This window comes from Fundulus heteroclitus, chromosome 7 (assembly GCF_011125445.2).
Source record: "Fundulus heteroclitus isolate FHET01 chromosome 7, MU-UCD_Fhet_4.1, whole genome shotgun sequence".
In the NCBI taxonomy this organism is placed as follows: Eukaryota; Metazoa; Chordata; class Actinopteri; order Cyprinodontiformes; family Fundulidae; genus Fundulus; species Fundulus heteroclitus.
The window spans coordinates 3,432,232-3,456,314 of record NC_046367.1 but is presented as its reverse complement, the minus strand read 5'-3'; the positions used below and the strand labels follow the sequence as shown (position 1 = coordinate 3,456,314).

At 39.5% G+C, this 24,083-nt stretch overlaps 1 protein-coding gene across 1 annotated transcript in view; it reads right to left on the bottom strand.

The window, feature by feature from the left end:
• Positions 1 to 20,695, bottom strand: part of ndufv3 (NADH:ubiquinone oxidoreductase subunit V3) — a 31,355-nt gene extending 10,660 nt beyond the window's left edge. Inside the window, exons 1-2 of the mRNA XM_036138772.1 lie at positions 20,579 to 20,695; positions 4,366 to 4,468 (exon numbers count right to left, since the gene is read on the bottom strand). Coding sequence (XP_035994665.1) covers positions 4,366 to 4,468; positions 20,579 to 20,620 — 145 coding nt within the window. The 5' untranslated portion in view covers positions 20,621 to 20,695. The remainder of the gene's footprint in view (positions 1 to 4,365; positions 4,469 to 20,578) is intronic.
• Between the last annotated feature and the right edge of the window lie 3,388 nt (positions 20,696 to 24,083).

Here is a 24,083-nt window from a genome sequence, read left to right as displayed (position 1 = left end):
GTTAATCAGCCATAACTCAATTACAGCATGTAAAGTGCCCTGTTGTGAATATGTGCTATATAAAGAAGCTGAACGGAATTATTTCATTCATAATATAAAAGATTTAAGTTTAAACAAAATAACGCTGTAAGTTATGCCTAGCCTATTCAAAATTAACTCGTGTAAATTTTCTTTATACTGATATACAATTTTCTTACTCTATAGAATGGTTTTATTTATATTTTTCACACAAATAAGTTGTTAAATAATATAGAGTGTATTATGTTTTAAACACTGTATTGCGAGGTTTGTTGTGGTTGGACTAAAACACACACCAGAGCTTGGGAGTTGCATGTTGAAGATGGTCATAATTTATTGAACAAAACAGGCTTACAGGAACCAGGAACACCACAGGGATAGAACAGAATATGGTAGCATAACAGATGAAGACAGAAGACCTGACAATGTTTGTATGAAAGACCTGGCTGAACTTATAGGGGAATAGACAGAAGGAACAACAGGGGGAACAATTAAACACAGATGAACTGAGTGAGGCAATTAGGCTGCAGAAGGAAAACAATGAACTGGTAGGTGCAGGGGAGTAACATAATCTAGAATAGAATAGAATAGAATTCAACTTTATTGTCATTGCATTGTCACAAGTACAGAGCAAAGAAATGTGGTTTCTCTGCTTTTAACCCATCCCCTAGGGGTGCAGTGGGCTGCCATGTGCGGCGCCCGGGGAGCGTTCTGGGGTTAAGGGTCTTGCTCAGGGACACAGAGTGCAGGCACTGGGGATCGAACCGGGTACTTGCATCCTTCTCTGAGTGCAAGCACGCTGCTCTAACCAGTGGTTAGGGAACAAGAGAATGGCCAGACATGAGGGAAAAACCTAACTAAATGAAGGAGCCCATCTAACAGAACTACAGAGATGATAAAGAACAGAAGCTAAAACAGGAGATGAATCTAACAGTACAAAATGCTGGTGAAGATTCTCAGTCATCCAGGTCATGGTCATTCCAAAAAAGTAAAAAAAAAAAAAACCTGGACTTTTTTCCCCCAAAATTTGAAAAAAAGTCCATAAATACTGAACAGAAACTAAACTAATCACAGAAACAAGGATTCAAGGAGAGACAATACCAAAAGGACAAAAACAAAAACTGCACCAACCAACCCCTAGGTATCCTGACATGTATCCGTATATAACTGTGACTAGGGATGCAAGCAAACAATCAACTTAAAATTAATTGTCAATAAATAAGATGATAAGAAATTCCTTTAATATTCCGCAATGAGGAAATTTGGGCATAACACTGGCAAATACAGTTACACATAATTTTTAGTAATAAAAAACAAGCTAATCTAATCTCAAGTTGGCTCTAAAGCAACAGAATGAGCTTATCAGAAAGGCCAAAATAAAAGTAAAAAATAAATACCAGAATAAGTAATAAACAGCTTTTTACAATAAGACGTATTCTGGTAAAAAAAGATGAAATATTCAAGTTAAACTGTGTTTTAATAGTTGATTAGATTTAAGATCGTTCCATCTGATTTACTGGTAACATCTGCACTCCAGACTTCGTGGGCCAGTGTCCTGCAACCTTGATATACCCCTAGTCTAACACATCTGAATCAAATAATAGGTCATTAGCGGGTCTATGGGGAACTTGGCTGCATCTGAAAAAAGGTCTACTTCGTAAAAACTCTAACGGTAGTGTATATGTGTTTGCGATGAAAAGTGCAGTAGGTATAGTGCAGTCAGTTAGAAAGGAGGTAGGAAAAGAAGCCACAGGATCATGCCAGGAGAAGAGGAAGGGAAATCCATTTATGGTCTGCCGACTAACAAGACACTAGCAACTGGCTTCATCATATTAAAAAGACTTAATCTCCTTTACTCAAAACTGTATTAGTTCCCTCCCCATATGTTAATCGTGCTTATTTAGTATGTTATAAATATATGTAGAGTAGCTTTTTTTACTTTTTTCATCTCCGCCTTTTAGAAGAACCTTTAGAAGCTTTTGAATGTTTGTTTTTATAGTTACCTTCTGATTTTAGAATCTATTCTTTTTAATTTTAAATAAATGTATACTTTTTGATTATGTTTTATTTACTCAAAAATATCCTCTGGGAGTTTTCCTTTTGGTAAGTGTCCTTTCATTATTGAATTGTTGGTTCTTGATTGGGTAATAAAATAGAGACACGTGCTGAGGTTTTGAGGTGTATTAGTTTTAACTCCCTCCCGGAGTCACAACGTAGGTTCCAATAGGGGATAAAGAGGGTATCTTCTGTAAATAAATACAGAACATAAGGGAAATTGCAGAAAAAGCTGCCATTCCTAAAGATGCGTTCACATTGAACGCGAATGTGGCAGGCCGAGCAACAGAATCACATGATATCCCTATGCACAGGTGAAACATAGGAGCGATGTGGTGCAAAGCAACGCTAAGTGAGGCCAAAAAAACTATTCTGGTGACAGAAAACGCCAAATCTTTTGATACATTCTGCAGCTGGAGTGGAGGTAGAGAGAGGCGAGGCTTGTCACACATCTTGTTTTGGTCTACAGGTGGTGCTTATTGCTTTATTTGAAGGATTCAAGATAATTCACTCTTACTGTATTTGAAATACATTGTAATACATTTACTGTGATTTATTTAACTTTCCTGTTTACTTCATTCACTCTGCACCTTTTCTGTTCATCGTTGGTCTAATTGCGAGGTCACTACGCTGCCTTTTGCATAGGGATAATATGTGACTCACCCACTCAGGCCGCTTCCTTCGCATTCGGTGAGAAAGCACAATTATGCCATCACTCTTTAATCTGATATAAAAACATCTCAGTTCATCTTCAAAGGTCTCACAAAAAGTGGGAGAGCATTGTTAAAGGGTAACTCGCCCCCAAATCAACTTTCTTTTTGCCAATAACCTGTCAACATGGTTGTCTTATAGTACTGTCTGCATATACTGGTCATTATTTTGACAAATTTGGGTATATTTGTTGAAATCCTGCATTTGTGTCTAAAATCATTAGTGTGGCACCCTCCTAACAGTGGTTTTGCATTGAATTTCCAATTAACCTCTATTGGCTCGAACAGGAGGCAGACGCCGCTGACACTGTGGAGCGCTAATGTCCACTGTTCAACCTGAAACTACCTTCACTGCGGTTGCTGTGAACTTCCCTCTTTGCCTTTCCTCGTACTGAATCCTGCCTGTTGCAGTCAGATCGAAGAGAAGATGAACCATGCTTCAAGTCCACATTACAAATTAAATTAAGCACTATTGTCTTTGCTGTCTCATGCTGGGGCAGTGGGCTGAGGGTCGCTGACAACAACAGACTGAACAAACTGATTAGAAGGGCCGGTGATGTTCTGGGGGAGGAGCTGCTGACACACTCCAGCCACATGAAGTCTATTGTCTTGTATTAGGAGGAATCCAGGGCCAACCACACCAGCATATGCTCTCACAATGGGTCTGAGGATCTCATCTCTGTACTGGCTGTCAGACTACCTCTGGCGAGCACATGGAGGGTTGTCTAGCTCCCCAAAGAAATGCCACCCCACCCTATTACTGACCCACTGCCAAACCGGTCATGCTGGAGGATGTTGCAGGCAGCAGAACGGTCTCCAAGGCGTCTCTAGACTCTGTCACGTCTGTCACATGTGCTCAGAGTGAACCATTTGTGTGGGTTTTAGACTCCATCTCATGCTACCACTACAGTGAAAGGACTGCCAGTATTTAAAAGTGACCAAAACTCTGGCCCACCTCATGGTCCAACAATCATTTACAGACATGAGAGGTCTCCATTAAAGATTCAGTTGGGAGGGAGACTTGCTCTATCGTGTTTAAGAGGTTGAATTCTCTATTTTTTAACACTACCGACCTTGGGGGGGGTTAAGCATGTTTGTGCAGCAAAACATTTTTCTGAAATTCAGCAATATTTGATAGCTAACTGGCATTTTGTCAATTTGAAATGCTGTAAAGCCGAATACATTTGTGGGGGAAAAAAATTTACTTGTTTTATCAACATTAAAAACTACTCCTGGGAGGTATTTAGGAATGAAAAAAAAAACGTTACTGTTTTTGACCTACTCTTAAAACCTGATAAAATAGGCGTGGCTCTACTTGGCCCGAAATCGGGCCAGATGGGTTTAAGAAGTAATAAATTAATTTCATCAGCAGTGTAATTCCAATTTATTATATTATTTTATAGATTTTTTTGTTTGTGGATTACTTCAGTTATTACCAAAATCTAGTTCATTAGAAATTTATTTTAAGAAAAAAAACATTAACTTGTTCCCGACCCGTTTTCCCCGCTGCACCCATACACATAAAGCAGAATCACTGTGACACATATAAGTACCTAATACCAACAGAAACAAAGGGTCTTACTGTTGTGGGGACCCTTTAATTTTTTTATGGCTTGTCCTGACTCCTTAGCTTCACTGCACAACCAAGTAACAGGGTGACGAATCAGAGTGCCGCAGCTGTGGACCTGCAGAAACAAAAACGGGAAAAAACAAATAGCATTGGGCACAAGCACTAACAAAGAATTAAAGAACCAAACAGCTGTTCTCAGACCAGATATAACAAGAAACACTACAAATACTCAAACGTGTAAGGTTTGCAAAGCCGCTAAAACGAGGGGTAGAAGCTCCGTTATGAAGTTGTAATAACACAAACTTAACCTTTTGAACAAGCACCACATTAAAGCTATAGTTGGTAATCCTGTTCAGAAACGCTTTTTGTTATACTGGGAAATATCGTCCTTCCATCCTGAAAGTTAATACATTATGTATTCACAAAAAGGAAGTTAAAAAATCATTCTCTGTGGAAGCTACAGGCCTGTAAAAGCTATAACCAATCTCTGCCGCTCAAAGTTTTATTCCTGCTCTCACCCATAGATGTTATATACTTACCCCTTTCTGTCCCTCAAGTTCCGGGGGAATTGCCTTATGATTTGGTTGTCCCACATGCCAATCATTCTGACACGCTTACATAATGCGAGTGTCCAGACCTGGCAACATTGGCGGGCATTGGGGGGCCGTGCCCGCCCGCTGAGCCAGCCGAGCCCGCCCTGGACTGGAAGCTGTTTTTTTGGTTTGTTTTTTACCTCAGAGTGGCTAACCTTCTATTAGTACCATGTTTGATTTGTCAATCATACAATTCAACCAATCAAATAAACGACTGAAGGCAAAATGCTAGCCAATTATAACTGGAGTGGGGCGCGTCTCTGGGTCATACATTCATAGCCTTCAGAGACACCGCGGCTCGGCTGTGGTCACCATCGGTGTCAGTACTGCGGGATGGATATTCAGTCTGATTACCAAAGAATTACAAAAAGTGACAACGAAGCAAGCGAGAGAGAGCTGGAAGCAGCGCTATTAATTTCTGTTTGAAACGTCAGCATTGAAATCAACACTGGAGTAAACATTCACGCTAGGAGGGTTAGCTAGGACAGCTAGGAGCATAAGGAGCAGAACTCAGCCTGACACATGTTTATGTATGCTAATGCTTGACTTTTGAGTCCAGACACAGCTCTACGGGTTGTTGTATCTCACTGTTAGTTTCCAGCCCAAACCCACAATAAAACCTTCCCAACTTAAAAGAAAAAAACAAGCCAAAATCTCAAACTCTCTCCTGTTAAAAGCACAGAACTGTTAAACACATAAGAACATGCCACAATGTACACAAAATGTACAATTAGTCAACCAAATAACACACAAGATCACTTTAACAATCATGATATATCAACCGGAAAAAAAAGAAAAGAAAACTTTTATCAATAGCTTCCCAACATGAGTTGTAAAACACCTTAATATAAACATAATTTCTTTTACAAGGTATAGCTCAACCAAACATCTGTCTTTCACACAGCCATGACATATTTTTAAGTTGATCAGTAGAACTCAACCCCTCTTGGGGCCTTTACATCGACCAATACAATTTCATAGTGACACTTGATTAACCATTATTCTTTTCTTGTTTTATTATAACTATTAATCAATATTATTCATTCTAACTATATTTCATTGATGATGTCAGATTCAATTTCTTTAAAAAATAAATTGACCAATAAAATTAATTAAAGGAGATGGCATTTTATTAGAAGTTTGTTTTCTGCTAGACAACTATTTTGATCGATTTTGTTTGTTTTTTCTAAAAGCCCAACAAATGTTGCAAAGTTTCCCAAATTTTTACAACCCATAAGCTATTTTTCTTCCAGGTTAATGTGTTCAAAAACATGCCTATTTTGGCAACACTGACTACACTATTGCTTTTTAATTGTTTGTTTATTTAGATTTTGGGATTTTATTGAGAATTTCTTTCTCAGCACTGTAGGAGTAGTCAGAGAGCCACTGTTCAACCTGAAGCATATAAAATGTTTTTTGAAAAAATGTGCCCCCCTGAAAAAATGGAATGCCCCCCTGTAATTTGTTTCTGCAGCCGGGTCTGGGAGTGTCCATGCTCTTTCCTTCCGAGTTTCTGCTTGCTGGCCTCCCATGTGCACTTCTAGTGTTTATGTATCTGGTTAGCTTTGTAAGAAATGGGATGTAGGAGTGAAACGTCAGTTATCCTGGGAGCAGCATGATCACTTACAAAGTCTGGGACACAAGGCTATGGCACAAGACTATCAGATAGCACCCGAGTGGTGACACATTATTTTACTGATGATATGTAAGGAAGTGTACAGCCCTTGCAGGGCCGTGTACCTAGATGTTCTTTATAATGCTTAAAGGAGGATCAGTCAGGACTCTTGCTACATTATTTCTCCCTGCATCGTGTTCGATCATAAGCTCATCATTACTGATGTGTCTATAAACATTTCTCTTAATTTTCCTAGATTAAACCAGTTAAAGTATAGCTTTCTGTTTCGTGCATCATATATTCAAAACACTCTAAAGTAGAAGTGGGGGTCACCCTAGGGGAAAAGAGCTGGGGCAACCAAAGGCGTTTCACCTCCGACAGGGTGCGGTAGCTCTAACAGCTTAGCGGCTAGGTTAGCCGTTCATTGAAGCTCCAATGCTCTCACTGTACTCTTTAAACATGGTTGAAAGTTGCAAGAAGTGAAGCGCATTCATGTTTATTAAAAGAAGAGGAAGGCCTCAGTAAAAAAGAAATACGACCAGAGTGGATTTGGGAGATTTTTTTCACATAATCTGAAGAGCAGAAGAGAAAGGCAAGGCAGTCTTGCGCAGGGCTCTCAACTCTAATGTAATTTAAATTTTCAATTAAATTTTATTTATATAGCGCCAATTCATGAAGCATGTCATCTCAAGGCACTTTCCACAGTCAAATTCAAATCAGATTATACAGATTAGTTAAAAAATGTCTATATAAGGGAACCAGTTGATTGCATCAACGTCCCCACAAGCAGCATTCACTCCTGAAGAAGCATAGAGCCACAGGGAGAGTTGTCTGCACTGTCCATGGCTATGCAGCAATTCCTCATACTGAGCAAGCATGAAGCGACCGTGTGACACATGCATTTCCCTGACTTCACACGCACACACCCCAAACATGGCATTTCTCGCACATAAAAATAACAATGGGCCAAATGGGCTGTGGATGATCCATTCAAAGCACTGTCCATTCAGAGCTCCGTCTAAACTGCGCCTTCTGTGATGCTTTCACAGCTTGTGGCCATCAGTAACTCCTGCTGTTGTTTGGGTTAACAGAGGAGCACTAAGAGCGATCAGTTATATATTTTGTTACTGTACTGCGTACACATGAGGCAAGGTGGGAGGGCAGCTGACAAAGCCTTCATTCAGAATCAGTCATGGCTGCCCGTTGGATCAGAAAACAGATCTGCTAACCAGATGGGGTCTAAAACATCACTTAGTCTGTTTATATTGTTCTTTTTGTATTCATTCCAAATTGTTTCTGAACCATATGTACTGTGTGTGTTTCTGTGCCTCAACGCTCTTACTACTGCTCCTCTCTCCTACCTCCCCTTTTCTGCCAGGGGCTCTTATTAGCAGCCACCCTTCAAAGGATAAACCACTACATTTAATGACCTTCCGCCCGTAGCAAAATGTCCCAATTTTTATCCATCCATTTTCCAAACCGCTTAATCCCTCATGGGGTCACGGGGTTTGCTGGTGCCTATCTCCAGCGTTCACCGGGCGAGAGGCAGGGTACACCCTGGACAGGTCGCCAGTCTGTCGCAGGGCAACACAGAGACAAACAGGACAAACAACCATTCACACCTAAGGACAATTTGGAGAAGCCAATAAACCTAACAGTCATGTTTTTGGACTGTGGGAGGAAGCTGGAGTACCAGCTTTGGACGACGTTTTGCATAAACCTCCATAAACTACAACTAGTACAAAAGACAGCAGCTTGCATCATTACATCATCTACTTCACACCTGCACATTAACTCCATTGTCACATTCAGTATAAATTAATCATATGAACATACAAGGTCAACCACAACCTGGACAATGCAGGACATAACCAACACTATGATGTCATCCATTTTAGTTTAACACAGATCGCACAATACAATAATCAGTCTCTGCTTTGCAGCGACAGACTGCTTACCGAGGGAAGTTGTCAGATGGTCAATCCGCTCTACTTCCTGTCTTGCTGGTTTGCATAAACCCAAAGAAAACCTTTGATCACCTCTCCTGTCATTCATGCATCTGTGGCTAGTTTGAGATGCTGTTCCAAAAGTTAGAATGATTGAGCACCGATAAAGCTCAGATTGGCAGATGTCCGCTTTGCAAAGACCCGCCCTACTCTCTTTCTGATTGGCTAATGCTCCGGCTCTGCCAGATTTCATTTATTGAGAGCAGCTTCGGCTTAAAACCTTAAATAAAAAGTGTAGACGGAACAATTTGCGCTCATTTTCCAAATGACGAAAATCCATCGCAGCAACGGAGAACTTTAATCCCTGTTCTAGAGTGGCTTAGGTTACCCTGAGTTATCTCTACAGTTATGCTGCTATAGGCTTAGGCTGCTGGAGCACATCAGGGTCTATTTTTCTCACTGTGCTGAGTTCTCCCACTGTTCTCCAATTTGCATTGCTTGATTGTTATTTCATCTTTCACCTTTTTAGGCGCCCGCCTATGCATTGAAAATGCATGGCGGAGGCCTTATGCTATGCACCTAATAAGGGTTTCTTTATTATTATTATTATTATTATTAGGTGCCCGCCAAATGCATTAAAAATGCATGGCGGAGGCCTTATGTTACGCACCTAATAAGGGTTTCTTTATTATTATTATTAGGCTCCCGCCTATGCATTGAAAATGCAAGGCGGAGGCCTTATGTTATGCACCTAATAAAGGTTTCTTTATTATTATTATTATTTTTATTACATATTATTCTTCCGTCACCGTTAATACAGGCTGAACCGTAGGGTCTACCCCCACATACTATATATCGAAACGTTCGTCTCGACGCCGCAATCAGGGCTTTTTTTACTTGACGCCATTTTGACTTACGGTTGGAACAAAACTCGCAAAAAAACACCGAAAAATTGTCATTTTCAACACTCTACTGTGTCGTCATGCTTTCACCTACGAACATCGTTTAACTTCCAGTTTGTAGATATATCTTTGAACTATTCAGAAGTGAAAATGGAATGTGCATATCTTTTATCGTTTTCTCATCACGCCATTTTCAGTTACCATGGTGACAAAAGTCTCCAAAAAACACAGAACAACTTTCACCTACTTGCTCAATTTTCACTCTACATGCACAAATTATACATCAACGCGTAGGTATTTCTGTCTGGATTCAGGAAATGTAACCCTCATTGGTGTAGGTCTTTTAGATTTCTTGCAAATCACCTCAGAGCAGCAACAACCCCAAAGTGAAACTTATGCGAAAAAGACCGAACAAGCAGACCAGGCTTATTTCATGTAAACAAGATTAGATCATGGCTGTATAAGCGGAGGAGATAGGGAAGTCTGTCGTAGCCATGTCCATTTTTATGACAGCAACCTGTTGCGGAAGGTGCAAGAATAATTTGCAGAGTTTTTCGAATTAATCGCATATTGCGCAATAGACAGGATCCTTTAGCGCAGCGCGACAGTGTAATTGTAGAGAGATTTTCTTGGTGGCTGTTATAAACAGACAAACACATCATTTAAAAGTGGCTTTTATAGAGGAAAAAGTGGTGTTAGAGCCATAAATAGAAAATATTTAAGTTATTTGTATGATGGTTTGCTTTTTATTTTTATCCTATAGTAAGAAGATTTGTTTGGGCCATTTTATTGTGAAGTTTAGTTTACTTTGAAAGGCTTGCTTCCTGTCGAGCCGTATATTGTATTAGAAAAAACTATGGATGGATTATCTAGCCACGGAGCAATACAGTTTTACTTTGTAAACTGTGGATGACTTGGAAAAGGAAAATTTTAATTTTTTATGGATAAAGATTTATTTTTATTTTTTTTGTGAGAGGACCACTAGGGGCGCGTTATGGAGTAGACGTGCAAACCACGAGGTCCAAACATTTTTGTAAAAATAGTTTAAAAATCGTCCAAAACAGCCCAGTTGTAACTGGAGAGTCGACATCATCGTGCATACTTCCATCTTTTCTGGATCAAGATGCCACCTAAATCTTCTGCTAAAGGAGCGCAAGCTAATAACCCGGAGGCTGTTAGCAAAGCGGCTATAGACCAGACCATGTTGCTTACATTCCGCGATATTGTTAAAGAAGTAATTCGAGAGGAAAACGAAAACCTATGAGGTGAAATTAAAGAAGAAATCGCCAAAGCCGTTTCACCCATTCAAGCTGCTGTTGACGAATTCACAAAGAAACTGGGTGAATATGACGAAGGCCTGGAGAATTTGGACAAGCGCTTGGAAGTTGTGGAAACCAGCTATGCGGACCTAAGCAACCAATATAAGAAGTTATTGGCAAAAACAGACGACTTGGAAAATAGGGGAAGACGTTGTAACCTTCGCATACTGGGAATACCTGAAGGAATGGAGCAGGGGAATCCCACCAGATTCATCGCAGACCTGTTATTCGGCGTGCTGGGAGGTCCCGACGGCCTGGAAAAGGCTCCACTCCTGGACAGCGCTCATCGGGTGGTAGCACCGGTACCTCCGAAGGGAAAACGCCCGCGGGCCTTTATTGTGCGGATCCATTACTACCAGGAGAAGGAGCGGATACAACAGCTGGCTAGACGGAAAGGCAAGTTGGAGTTTCGAGGGGAGCAGATCTTTATCTTTCCCGACTACAGCATCGACCTGTCCAGACGCAGGGCTGCCTTCAATGGAATAAAGAAGCTACTACATGAAAAAGACGGAGTTCGCTACGGCCTTATCTATCCTGCTCGTTTTCGGATCTCCATGAATGGCGAAACAAAAGTGTTTGATTCCCCTGAATCAGCGAAATCCTTTATTGAATCCAAGTTTGGTCCCCGTCCTGAATGAGCAGGATACAAGATTCGTTTGGAAAGTTTTGAGCGACTCTCCTGCATCTGCAGACTGATGCATACGGATGGTACATTTGTTTGTATTTCTGGGCAGCTGAGTGGATAGTAGTGTTGTTAAATTGGGTACCAAACGAACTGTACCGTCCGAACTAGCGTATATTTGATGTTAAACAAACGCATCATAGGTTATGTTGTTTTAGTTGTTATAGAAGTTCGTTCTTGTTTTAAAAGTAAAACTACACACATTGTTTGATGTGACTTTCTTTAATACGCTTCAGGGCAAATGGGTGATTTATAGTTTAGATTCCCCTTTTTTTTTTACTTGGGACAGTGGTTGAGTTTATAGTGAGAGGTTCCTACAGAAAGCAGAGAGGCTTTTGGGGATGTTGTGTTTGTCAGTTGGGGACAACACTGAATGTAAAAGGATGGGTGGGTACTTGTCTAGGTACTTGTCTTTGGTTTTTTTTTTTTCTTCTCTTGCTTTGTGTGTGTGCTTTTTGTTTTCTTTTTGTCATTTATTATTTGTACAGATGCTGGCTAACTACAAACTAATAGTGTACACCGTGGACAGGACTAATCAATGTGATCTGGACCATTTTCCAGATCACATTGTATGTAGATGTCAAGTTCCACTAACTATACCTCTGTGAGTAATGATTGCAATGTTAATTTTATTAGTTGGAATGTAAAAGGATTGAATCATCCAGTGAAACGAAATAAGGTGCTTTCTCATCTCCGCCGCCTCAAGGTACATATAGCATTTCTGCAAGAAACGCACCTTAAAGATATAGACCATTCAAGACTTAAAAGAAGTTGGGTTGGGCAAATTTTTCATTCTAGTTTTAATGGTAAAGCACGAGGCGCAGCAATTCTGGTCAATAAAAACACTCCATTTATAATGTCGGATATAATGACTGACTCGAATGGCCGGTACGTAATTGTGACCGGGTCACTTTTTAACACTCACATTATTTTAGCAAACATATATGCCCCTAACTTTGATGACTCTAAATTTTTCAATAACCTGATTCACTCCCTTCCTCTAACTGATACCCACCAACTGATACTTGGAGGAGACATGAACACTGTCATGGACTCAGTTTTAGATCGCTCTTCGACCAAAAACTTTTCACTCCCGAAGTCTTCAATAGTTTTACAATCTTTTCTGCAAAATTACGGTGCTGTAGATATTTGGAGATATCTATATCCACATTCCCGACAATATTCCTTTTTTTCTGCAGTCCATCAAACATATTCACGTATAGATTATTTTTTCATAGATAAAAAACTACTTCCTAATACAAAAACTTGCAGATACGATAGTATTATTATTATATCTGATCATAGCCCACTTATTTTGGAACTTAGCTTTCCAGACAAACGTTCAGTGTATTCTTGGCGACTCAATCCTCTTCTTTTGTCAGATAAAGAATTTGTACAATATGTTTCAGAACAAATTGAACTTTTCTTAAAAATAAACATTTCACCGGGTATAGCTTTTAGTACAGTTTGGGAAAGCTTGAAAGCATTTTTACGTGGTCACATTATTTCCTATTGCTCACATATTAAAAAACAAAAGGTAAAACGTTTATCTGAATTGACAGATCTGATTTCACAATTAGACAAACAGCACTCTATAACTCCGTCTCCGGATTTATATAAACAAAGATTGACCTTGCAAACTGAGTTTAATCTAAATTCTACTGATAAGTCTGAACGTGCGATCCTTAAGTCCAGGAGTATGTGGTATGAGCACGGGGAAAAAGCGAGTAGACTTTTGGCACACCAGCCCCGTAAATCCGAAACTGCACATTTAATTCCTGAAATTAAAACCCAATCTGGACAGATTACTACAGATCCACAAGACATAAATGAGAGTTTTAAAATGTTTTACTCTAACCTTTATAAATCAGAGTCTTTAAGAATGCCTGGCTTGTTTGACAAATTTTTTGAAAAAATGACGATCCCAACTTTAGACTCTACACTTAGGGATCAACTGGAGGAACAGATTACTGTAGAAGAAATTAAATTTGCAATTGGCTCAATGCAGAATGCAAAATCTCCGGGACCAGATGGTTACCCGGTTGAGTTTTTCAAGACCTTTAAAGATAGTTTGTCTCCTTTATTACAAAACGTGTTTGTTGAATCATTCAATTGGCAATGTCTCCCCCCAACGCTTCGTCAAGCCACTATTTCTTTGTTATTAAAGCCAAATAAGGATCCAACTGAATGTTCATCATATCGTCCAATATCGCTGTTAAATGTGGATTTAAAAATATTATCTAAGATCCTGGCTCACAGACTAGAACGATGTTTACCTCATATTATTTCTTCTGATCAAACAGGATTTGTAAAGGGAAGACATGGCTTTTTTAACTTGCGTAGATTTGTGAACATATTATACACGGAGTCAACTGCAACCCCTGAAGTCGCCGTGTCACTTGACGCGGAAAAGGCTTTTGATCGGGTGGAGTGGGACTACTTATTTTACATATTAAATAAATTTGGATTTGGCCCTAAATTCATCTCTTGGGTTCGTGTACTTTACTCCTCACCTATGGCGTGTGTTCGAACAAATTCATTATATTCCTGTTACTTCCCACTCCATCGTGGGACAAGACAGGGGTGCCCTTTATCCCCTCTTATTTGCGTTAGCAATTGAACCGTTGGCGATTAAGCTGCGAGCAGAAGATAAGGTTAAGGTCATCTACAGAGCTGATCAGGAGCACAAATTATCTTTATATGCTGATGACCTCCTGCTGTATATTTCAGATCCTCTGAGCTCTCTTCCCCATGCTCTTACCATACTTGAACAATTCGGCACTATCTCGGGTTATAAATTAAATTTACATAAAAGTGAACTATTTAGTATAAACTCTAAAACCAGGAATATTTCATTTGTAAAGTTCCCTTTTAAAGTTAAATCGGATTACGTGACCTATTTGGGGGTCAAAGTTACTCGCAAATATAAAGATCTCTTTAAAAAAAATGTATACCACTTCTTGAGCATACTAAACTAGATTTTCGGAGGTGGAGTGATCTGCCACTATCGTTAATGGGCCGTGTCAACTCTATAAAAATGAACATACTGCCCAAGTTCCTTTATTTATTTCAGTGTATTCCATGTTACGTCCCAAAGGAATTCTTTGTGACACTAGATAAACACGTTTCAGCTTTTATTTGGAATAGCAAATCCCCCAGAATTCGTAAAGATTTTATGCAGAGACCTAGACCTATGGGCGGTTTAGCTTTGCCAAATTTTCAGTCTTATTACTGGGCAGCAAATATACGAAACATGCTATATTGGATGAGTGACTTTTCTACAGAAACCCCGTCTTGGCTTCAAATTGAGTCGTCTTATTGTGGTCAGACTAGTTTACCTGCTTTGTTGACCTCTGCTCTCCTGTTAGAGGTTTGTACCTATAAATGCAATCCTCTGCTATATAATTCCCTGAGAATCTGGGTGCAGTGCAGGAAAAAATTAGGACAACATTTTATGTCAATTAAAACTCCTATCTGTTCAAATCACATATTCCCACCCTCTATGTCTGATTATGCCTTTAAAATCTGGAAAAGAAATGGACTCAGTGAAGTTAAACACCTTTTCATTGATGGGATTTTTGCTTCGTTCACACAACTCATGGAACAGTTTAATATTCCGCATACACACTTTTTCCGCTATTTACAACTGCGGCATTTTGTGAAAAATAGATATCCCACATTTCCTGAACTGCCTGAAGAAACAGCTCTGGATAAAATCATAGGTATAGACATCCATCAAAGGGGGGCGATTAAAAAGATTTTTACCATACTTCTAGATCTACAATCTCCTTCTCTCTCTATTATTAAGTCGCATTGGGAGGAAGACCTTGCAATTACATTAACAGATGAGCTCTGGCAATCCATTCTTCACAGGGTTCACTCTTCTTCAATATGCGCTAGACATGGACTCCTTCAGTTCAAAGTCTTGCACCGGTTGCATTTCTCTAATGAAAAGCTAGCTAAGTTTTATCCAGGGACTGATCCCTTATGTAATCGATGCAGGTCAGAGGTCGGCTCCCTTATTCACGCTTTCTGGGCATGTTCAAAACTTCACACCTATTGGTTGTCTATATTCAATACATTCTCAGAAATATACAATGTTGCATTTGAACCTTCTGCTCTAACTGCAATTTTTGGAATCATACCCCCCAATAGTTTACTCTCCAAATATAATTCAAATGCAATAGCTTTTGCTACGTTGATTGCGAGACGCCTGATACTGTTGAGGTGGAAACAGAAGGCCCCACCCACACATGAACAGTGGCTCTCAGAGCTCATGAGGTTCTTACATTTAGAAAAGTTGAGGTGTACACTGGCAGGTTCAACTGCTAAATTTTTCAAAACTTGGCAGCCATTTTTACTATACATGGAAACGTTTAAAATTAGTATTTTATCATAACTAAACTACTGTTATATTCTTTTAGTCAGCTATGAACAAATTTTTGTGTTTTTGTCTGTCTTTATTATTTATCTATTTATTGTATTGTTTTTACTTTATTTTTTAATTTTTACTTTTTATTTTTTGGGTATGTGTGTTTTGTGTAAGGGTTATATATGTTAAGTAAGACAGCGCTGTATAAAACATGAATGCTGTAAAGAATATGCTGTGAAAATTGATAAATAAAGTTTAAAAAAAAAAAAAAAGATTTTTTTTTTGTTAAAATTCCCAGTTTGCATGCGTCCTTTACTTCCAGTGTCTAAGGAATGACACTGAAATTTGGATCTCTTGACATAACAAGTGCCTTTTTAAAATAAAGTATAATAATTAAAGGCTACCATTTTGTACTATAGTCTTGTATTTCACTTTTACTTGTCCCCATGTTCTAGTGGGTCCCGTGGAGTCTCTGATATAAAAGAACAAAGTAAATATCAAATTATTAAAATGCAAAAATTCATACTGTAGAAAGTGATAGAAACATCTACCATGGACAGTATTTACGCATTAATTTGTCTGCTGATTTTTGTCAGCCCTCTCTCCTGGCTTTAACAGATTTTGAGGTGTTTTAATTAATGACTCAAATTCGGCATAACCTTCCATTAAAAGCTTGTGTTCTGCTGGAAATGCTGAAGAGCCAATAGCAGCGCTGCTGATCATTGTTTCCACTATCGATACATTTCCCCTTTTAAACAAACGCATGAACGCGCAGTTGTCTCAGATAACTCAATCCAGCCATACTAATCGTAAACAACAGGTGTGTTTGAGGAACCCAATTAACCGGATCATGATTAGCCGGATGAAATCATCTTGGATGTGTCATTTGATCTCGGATGTTTTAAGCAACGTACGAAGAACGGACCCCAGCTCTGTAACCTGCATTAGTTCTCTGTTTTGCAGCCATTGTTCCTTTTTGGAAAATAAGTATGTTGCACCGTAGATGAATTGTGTATATATATATATATATATATATATATATATATATATATATATATATAAAGTTGACCGAACAACTTCAGCCTACTCGTTCAATTTTCATTCTACGTAGACAAATTATACATCAAAACATAGGTCTTTTTGTCTGGATTCAGAAAATGTAAACCTCATTGGTGTAGGACTTATAGATTTTTTTCATCACGCCATTTTCACCTACCCTGGTGACAAAATTGTCTAAAAAGCAACAAACAACTTTAGCCTACTCAATCAATTTTCACTCTACATGCACAAATTATACATCAAAACGTAGGTATTTCTGTCTGGATTCAGGAAATGTAACCCTCATTGGTGTACGATTTATAGATTTTTCGCAAATCACCTCAGACTGGCAACAACCCCAAAGTCCAAATTATGTAAAAAAGACCCAACAACTTCAGCCTACTCGCTCAATTTTCACTCTACGTAGACAAATTATACATCAAAATGTAGGTCTTTTTGTCTGGATTCAGGAAATGTAACCCTCATTGGTGTACGATTTATAGATTTTTTGCAAATCACCTCAGACCGGCAACAACCCCAAACCCTCCCAAAATTGAGCTGCAGTTGTTGGGAGTTTTCCATGCAGCAGAGAGCCAGCCAGGGCCGGTCAAAGCCATAGGCGTACTAAGGGGCCGCTTGGGCCCTCTGGTGCAATGGGGGGCCCCTCAAACTTTCCTTTTTTTTTTTTTTTTTTTTTTTTTTTTTACAAGTAATTCAATAACCTCAGTTATACGCACCACCAGGCGGGCGCCTTCTTCAACTTCTTCAGAAGTTGAACGATTCTAGTTGTTCTCTGTCATTTTTTTCTTCATAGTAGGTACAACTGGTCTGATGTTCGTATAGCTGTGACATCATCCAGGGAAGACAGATCACCCGCTATTACCATATTACATTGAAAGGATTCCTGGTTTTTCCTTCTTGTTAAAGTCACTGTCGCTTAATGCTTGCTCAGTGTGCGGGATTGCAGCAGAGACATGGACAATGCAGACGACTGTCCCTGTGGCTCTACGCTCTTTCAGGAGGAGTGGATGCTGCTTGTCAAGACCTGATGCAATTTACTGGGTTTCCTTGGATAGGAAACTTGACCAATCCGTATAATCTGATCCAATCTGTATAATCTAATTGAATTTGACTTTGGAAAGTGCCTTGAGATGACTTGTATCATGAATTGGCGCTATATAAATAAAATTTAATTAAAAGTCATGACAAGCAGCATTCACACTTGACTTGTCTTGGTAGTATCAATTGGTTGGGTCATACAACTCAGGCCAACCGCATACTGCCACTATCAGCTTGTCTTCCAAGTTGAATGAAAAAAGCTTCGCCTCCGCTGCAGTCCTTCACCCCACATCACAACCACACCCAGTTCTTGAATGGTTGTCGTGATGCATCAAGACACAAAAGTTCAGATTTTTCAACGCCAGCCACTGTTGCTTCGCCTCCATCGCAGGTGTTGTGTTGCTCTGGCTTCAATTTAATCGGCAAAACTATATTGATAGAAACACTTCTGTTGCCTCACATCGCTCCTCTGTTGCACCTGTACATAGGGTTATCATTTAAATCTGTTGTTCAGGCCGGCACCTTTGTGTTTGGTGATAACGCACTTTAAGACTCTGGAGACTTGTGAGAAGCTAGCGGTCACATGAGCTCTCTCCTAAAGGTCCAGGTCAACAGCTGGGGCATTCTGATTCATCACCCTGCTACTTGGTACTAGGGTTGTCAAAAATATCAATATTCTGAAAAGGATCAATACTCAAACGCTGTATCTGGATACAGCTTGGCATGGTATTGACAAAATATTTTTGCATACGAGGCAAACTAAGAAGGGAGACCAAAAGATCTTGACAAGCCTGTGTGCAAACGGTGCTTTAAAGTGGTGGCAACACAGTCAAGAAGCACAACAAACACTGCCAAACATCTCAAGGACCTACACCCTGGCCTTCATGATGAATTCCAACAGGTCGGTGGTCTTCATTATATTGTGTGATTAGCTGTGGCTAGCATGCTACTAGGCAAATTTGAGTTATTTTGCATTTATTTTGCACACTTATTTAACTAGCATCTGTGATTCTGTTGAAAAAGCATGATCCATGTTGACTGAAAAAGGTGAATTTTAATGTTAATAGAACATGTTTTATGCATTTAATTATTTGTCTTTATTTTTTAAATCTCTGTATCGAAAATGGTATTGAGTATTGACTATTTTCCTTGGTATCAACATAGAGTTTGAAATTTTAGTATTCGGACAACCCTATTTGGTACCAGAAAGACAAATTCTCCTGGATGTTATGTAAACTCCACCCCTGCTACCCACACTTTCCATGAGATGTGTGGCCTGGAACAGTGCCATACTGAACTATCTGATAAACAAACAGAGTCACACCTATTTGATCATGCTTTAAAAGTAAGTTAGATCAGAAACTAATATGTTTTTTTCTTTCCTAAATAGTTCTAAGGAGGAGGCTTTAATGTTCATAAAACAAGTCCCTATTTTTTTATGTATAAACAAAACATTATCTTGAATAAAACATGTTGTAGGAGAGGGGACCATCAACACTGACAAGACAAAAAGATGAAAAACTCTAAATATGCTTAAAAAAGGACTATTAAATTATTTCAAGTATTAAATAATATCTTGCCTGAATCCAAACTACATTTATACATATTTTTATATTATCAATTTTAACCAAAGAGAGCAGAGCCTTGGTAACCAGACTTGCACCATGGCTGATGTGAGTGTACACACTGATTTTAATCATTTGGGTTCCTTGCGGCACCCACACCTTACCCGCGACAGGTGACAATTAGCAAATGTGTGAACAGTGATGATGAGAGAGCGACATACAGAGAGAAGCAGTGTATTTTACTAACAAGACACTTTACCACTGATAAACACAGAGAAATACCTTTCCACTCCTTTCTATGAAAAAAGAGCAACTTTATATTCATGAGCACTGCAATTTGTTACATAATGCATTTCCATTTCAAAAGACTACTTTTTCATTTGTTCTGATGATTGTGATTAAAAATAAGGCTACACATGAACATTACTGTGAGAAAAAAATGCCCAAGCATGCCCTACAGTCAAGGTGCCTATGAACAAGGAATACAAGGTGATGAACCCCTCAAGCCCCCCGGGTCTAAACAATATGTGAAAAGAAATAAATCCCTAAATTAAATTATCAGTTCATAAAACAATTCAATTGTTTAACAAAGCCATTAACCAATTCAAATAATAAAAATATAATCAACCAATCAAATTTCATGACCAGAATGATAAAATTTAGAATCAAATCTGTGCACAAGTATACCCAAACAACAGGTGGAACAATAATTTAGTCATTTTATAGGCTGATGAAAGAAAGAAAAGCTGAAACCTATTTTTATATTTTAAACCATAATGATGTGAAGTATACCGCAATTGCTGACAAGTAATTGAATACTTGTTAGGGATTAACAAAGGAGAAAACGGGTGTTTTTTTGTGGAACGTATTGGGAGTTTTAGTGTAACAAATGCATTGATCATAGAGTTTATGTACAATTGAACATCAGACTAAATAGTCTTTTGATGAAGTTTTTTGAAGAAAAAAAAATACCCTTGTCAATTTTCCTTTTATTTTTCCGTGGTCGTTAGGAACACGACTGGGGCATCGTGTTATCACAGCACGCATTTTAAATACACACTCGTCTGTTGTACGTAAAAATCTGGCATCATCCCATAATACATCTTGAAGGCTAAACAGCTGAACAAATATTACCTTTAAGGAACCAAGTCGACCGAAACGCAACCAGGCTGCCATTTTGTGTTCCAAATGTCCTTCTTCTTCTTCTTCTTTGTCTTCATTTTCTTCTTCTTCTTGAGTTTATTGGTCATTGGCAAACAGCTTTTCAGTGTCCATTACCGCCATCATGTGGTAAGGAGTATGAGTCAGAATGGCAATACTGCTGGTGAAGATTCTCAGTCATCCAGGTCATGGTCATTCCAAAAAAAGTAAAAACAAAACAACTGTTGTTTTTACTTTTTTTGGAATGAATGGCAATACTATTTCAAAAAATGCTTTATACAGTGATGGGGAAAATACTGAATACCTGCTTTAAAATGTATTATATAACGTATTCCATTCTTTAATCATGGTACTGTACCATAAATACTTGGAATACTTACCCTTACAACTGCATTTAAGACTATTAAATGTCACATTATACATTGGGAGCCATTCCCTCAGGAAAACAAACATATTAGTGCTAAACATTATTCACGAGGAAAAATAAATAAAACAATTAACAATTAATTTAAAAAAAATATTTATTAGTGTTAACAGGGTATATTTCTATCGCTGTAATAAGTGACAAAGTGCTTAAATATTGCAGCAACTTCGTTAACATTGTGTCTCCTAATAAAATCTGCATTTTTGCTTACACTTTTTAATTCACAAAATAAAATAAATTAAATATATGGCAGAAAATATGGCACAAAAACTAAACCAACAAACTAAGCAATTTAACAAAGGTATCTTCAGCCTGATTATTAAAACCTCCTTCCTAATAAAATACTGCAAACATTTGTAGAATACTAAATGTGTGTAAAAATGGTTGTAGTGCAGCAAGAGGGACATTTCAAAGTGCTTACCTGTCATTTGGTTGCAACGAGAAGTGAAAATGAGTCCTTCCTATCTGGAAATTCACTCTAACTTGGTTTATTGGCCAAGTTTATGGGTACAAACAAGAATACTGATTTTATCTTTCCAGCACTTGCAGCCTAAATCAAGTCTAAAACAACAACCCACAGTATGTAAAGCCATCCACTTTTATTTAGTAGCGCGGTAGACCATTGAGAAGGGGGAACACATTTTCAGCTGTTGATGGGGACTGTGTGCTACATCAGGGCTAATGTGAGTTCCATTGCCACTACTTTTATTATCAGGTAAATCCTCAAGCATGTCATGTATAATAATTTTGTTTCCATTTAATAATATACAGATGGTGGTTGCGGACTTGCCATCAGTTTTCACCATGGATGCTGTGACCAGATTGGATCCCTGGAAAAAGAAGTTTTCAGAAGAGACCAAAAGCAATTTGTAATTAAAACCACAAGCGGTGATGATCGGCCCTCCAAGCCAAGCGCCGCTCTGGCCTATGGGCCACCGCTAGGGTACGGGCACCTCCCGCCGCCAGCCACTGCAGAAGATGTCACGCATTTTCCTCGCCCGTCCACCATGCAATACACACGTACGCGTTGGACAGCGCTCCCCCACGACTCTCAAAAAATCTGGTGCAGATCGGTCGATGCACAGAGGAGACACAGCCATTGAATAATGATAATGCATTTGGCCACCGGGCCGGACTAAATCGTTCGGCGGGCCAGATCCGGCCCGCAGGCCGTATGTTTGACACCCCTGGTGTCAAATCAAAGGTATCTTACTAGCTGTTAATCCAGCTTCATGTGAAAAGTTAGCAAAACCTTTTTAGTTATTTAAAGTAAATTATTTCATGTGTTTAAGGGTTTCGTTTCTTGCATTAAGACAGCTTTTATGAACGTTTGACAGTTAAATTGGTGGATACACACCCAAAAGTAATAATGTAAAAGTAACACTTTAGCAATTGGAATATTGCTAAAGTAACACGTTAGCAATATTCCACATGTGTATGTTGTGTACAAACTTCAGTAATTTCTAACAGACCACTTCACTCTCAAAAAGCAGGTCTGCTGGTGGTTCCTCAAGTCTGTAAAACCAGAATGGTAGGCAGATCCTTTAGCTATCATGCTCCTCTCCAGTGGAACCAACTCCCAGTTTTGGTCTGTGACGCAGACACCCTGTCTACTTTTAAGACCAATCCTAAAACTTTCCTTTTTCCATCCATCCATCGTCTTCCGCTTATCCGGGGTCGGGTCGCGGGGGTAGCAGCTTCAGTAGGGAGGCCCAGACGTCCCTCTCCCCGGCCACTTGGGCCAGCTCCTCAGGAGGAATCCCAAGGCGTTCCCAGGCCAGCCTAGAAACATAGTCTCTCCAGCATGTCCTGGATCTTCCCCTGGGCCTCCTCCCGGTGGGATGTGCCCAGAACACCTCACCAGGGAGGCGTCCAAGAGGCATCCTGACCAGATGCCCGAGCCACCTCAACTGGCTCCTCTCGACGTAAAGGAGCAGCGGCTCTACTCTGAGTCCTCCCCGGATGACTGAGCTCCTCACCCTATCTCTAAGGGAGAGCCCAGACACACTACAGAGAAAACTCATTTTGGCCGCTTGTATCAGGGATCTCGTTCTTTCGGTCACGACCCAAAGCTCGTGACCATAAAGGAGGGTAGGAACGTAGATCGGCCGGTAAATCGAGAGCTTCGCCTTTTGGCTCAGCTCTCTCTTCACCACAACGGACCGGTACAGCGCCCGCTTCACAGCAGAAGCCGCACCAATCCGCCTGTCGATCTCCCGCTCCATCTTCCCCTCATTCGTGAACAAGACCCCAAAATACTTGAACTCCTCCACTAGAAGCTGGCTCTTGAGACCTTCCTTTTTGACAAAGCTTATAGTTAGAGTGGCTCATGTTACCCTGAGCTACCTCTATAGTTATGCTGCTATAGGCTTGAGTAACAGGAGGACATCAGGGCCTATATTTCTCACTCTACCCAGTTCTACTGTTCTCCAGTCTACTGTTCTCCAGTTTTGCATCACTGTTGTCATTACAGCTTTTAAGTTTTTGTTCTCTCTCTTTTTTCTTAATAGTAAGTACACCTGGTCTGGCGTTCTGTTAGCTGTGGCATCATCCAGGGAAGACAGTTCACCCGCTACTACCATCTAACGTAGAACAGATTACTGGATCAATGTGTGCTTTTGTGCTTTTTTGGTTGTCTTGTTGTGTCTCTGCTCTGTCTTCTGTAACCCCCAGTCGATGGAGGCAGATGACTGTTCATACTGAGCCCGGTTCTGCTGGAGGTTTTTCCTTCCCGTTAATGAGTAGTTTTTTTCCCGCTGTCACTTCATGCTTGTACAGTATGAGGGATTGCTGCAAAGCCATGGACAATGCAGACGACTCTCCCTGTGGCTCTACGCTTCTTCAGGAGAGAATGCTACTTGACAAGACTTTGATGCAATGAACTGGTTCCCTTATATAGGATTTTTTTGACCAATGTGTATAATCTGACCCAATCTGTACAATCTGACTGAGTTTGACTTTGTAAAGCGCCTTGAGATGACATGTTCATGAATTGGCGCTATATAAATAACATTGAATTGCATCATCTCTTTAGACCAAGTAAACTATCACATT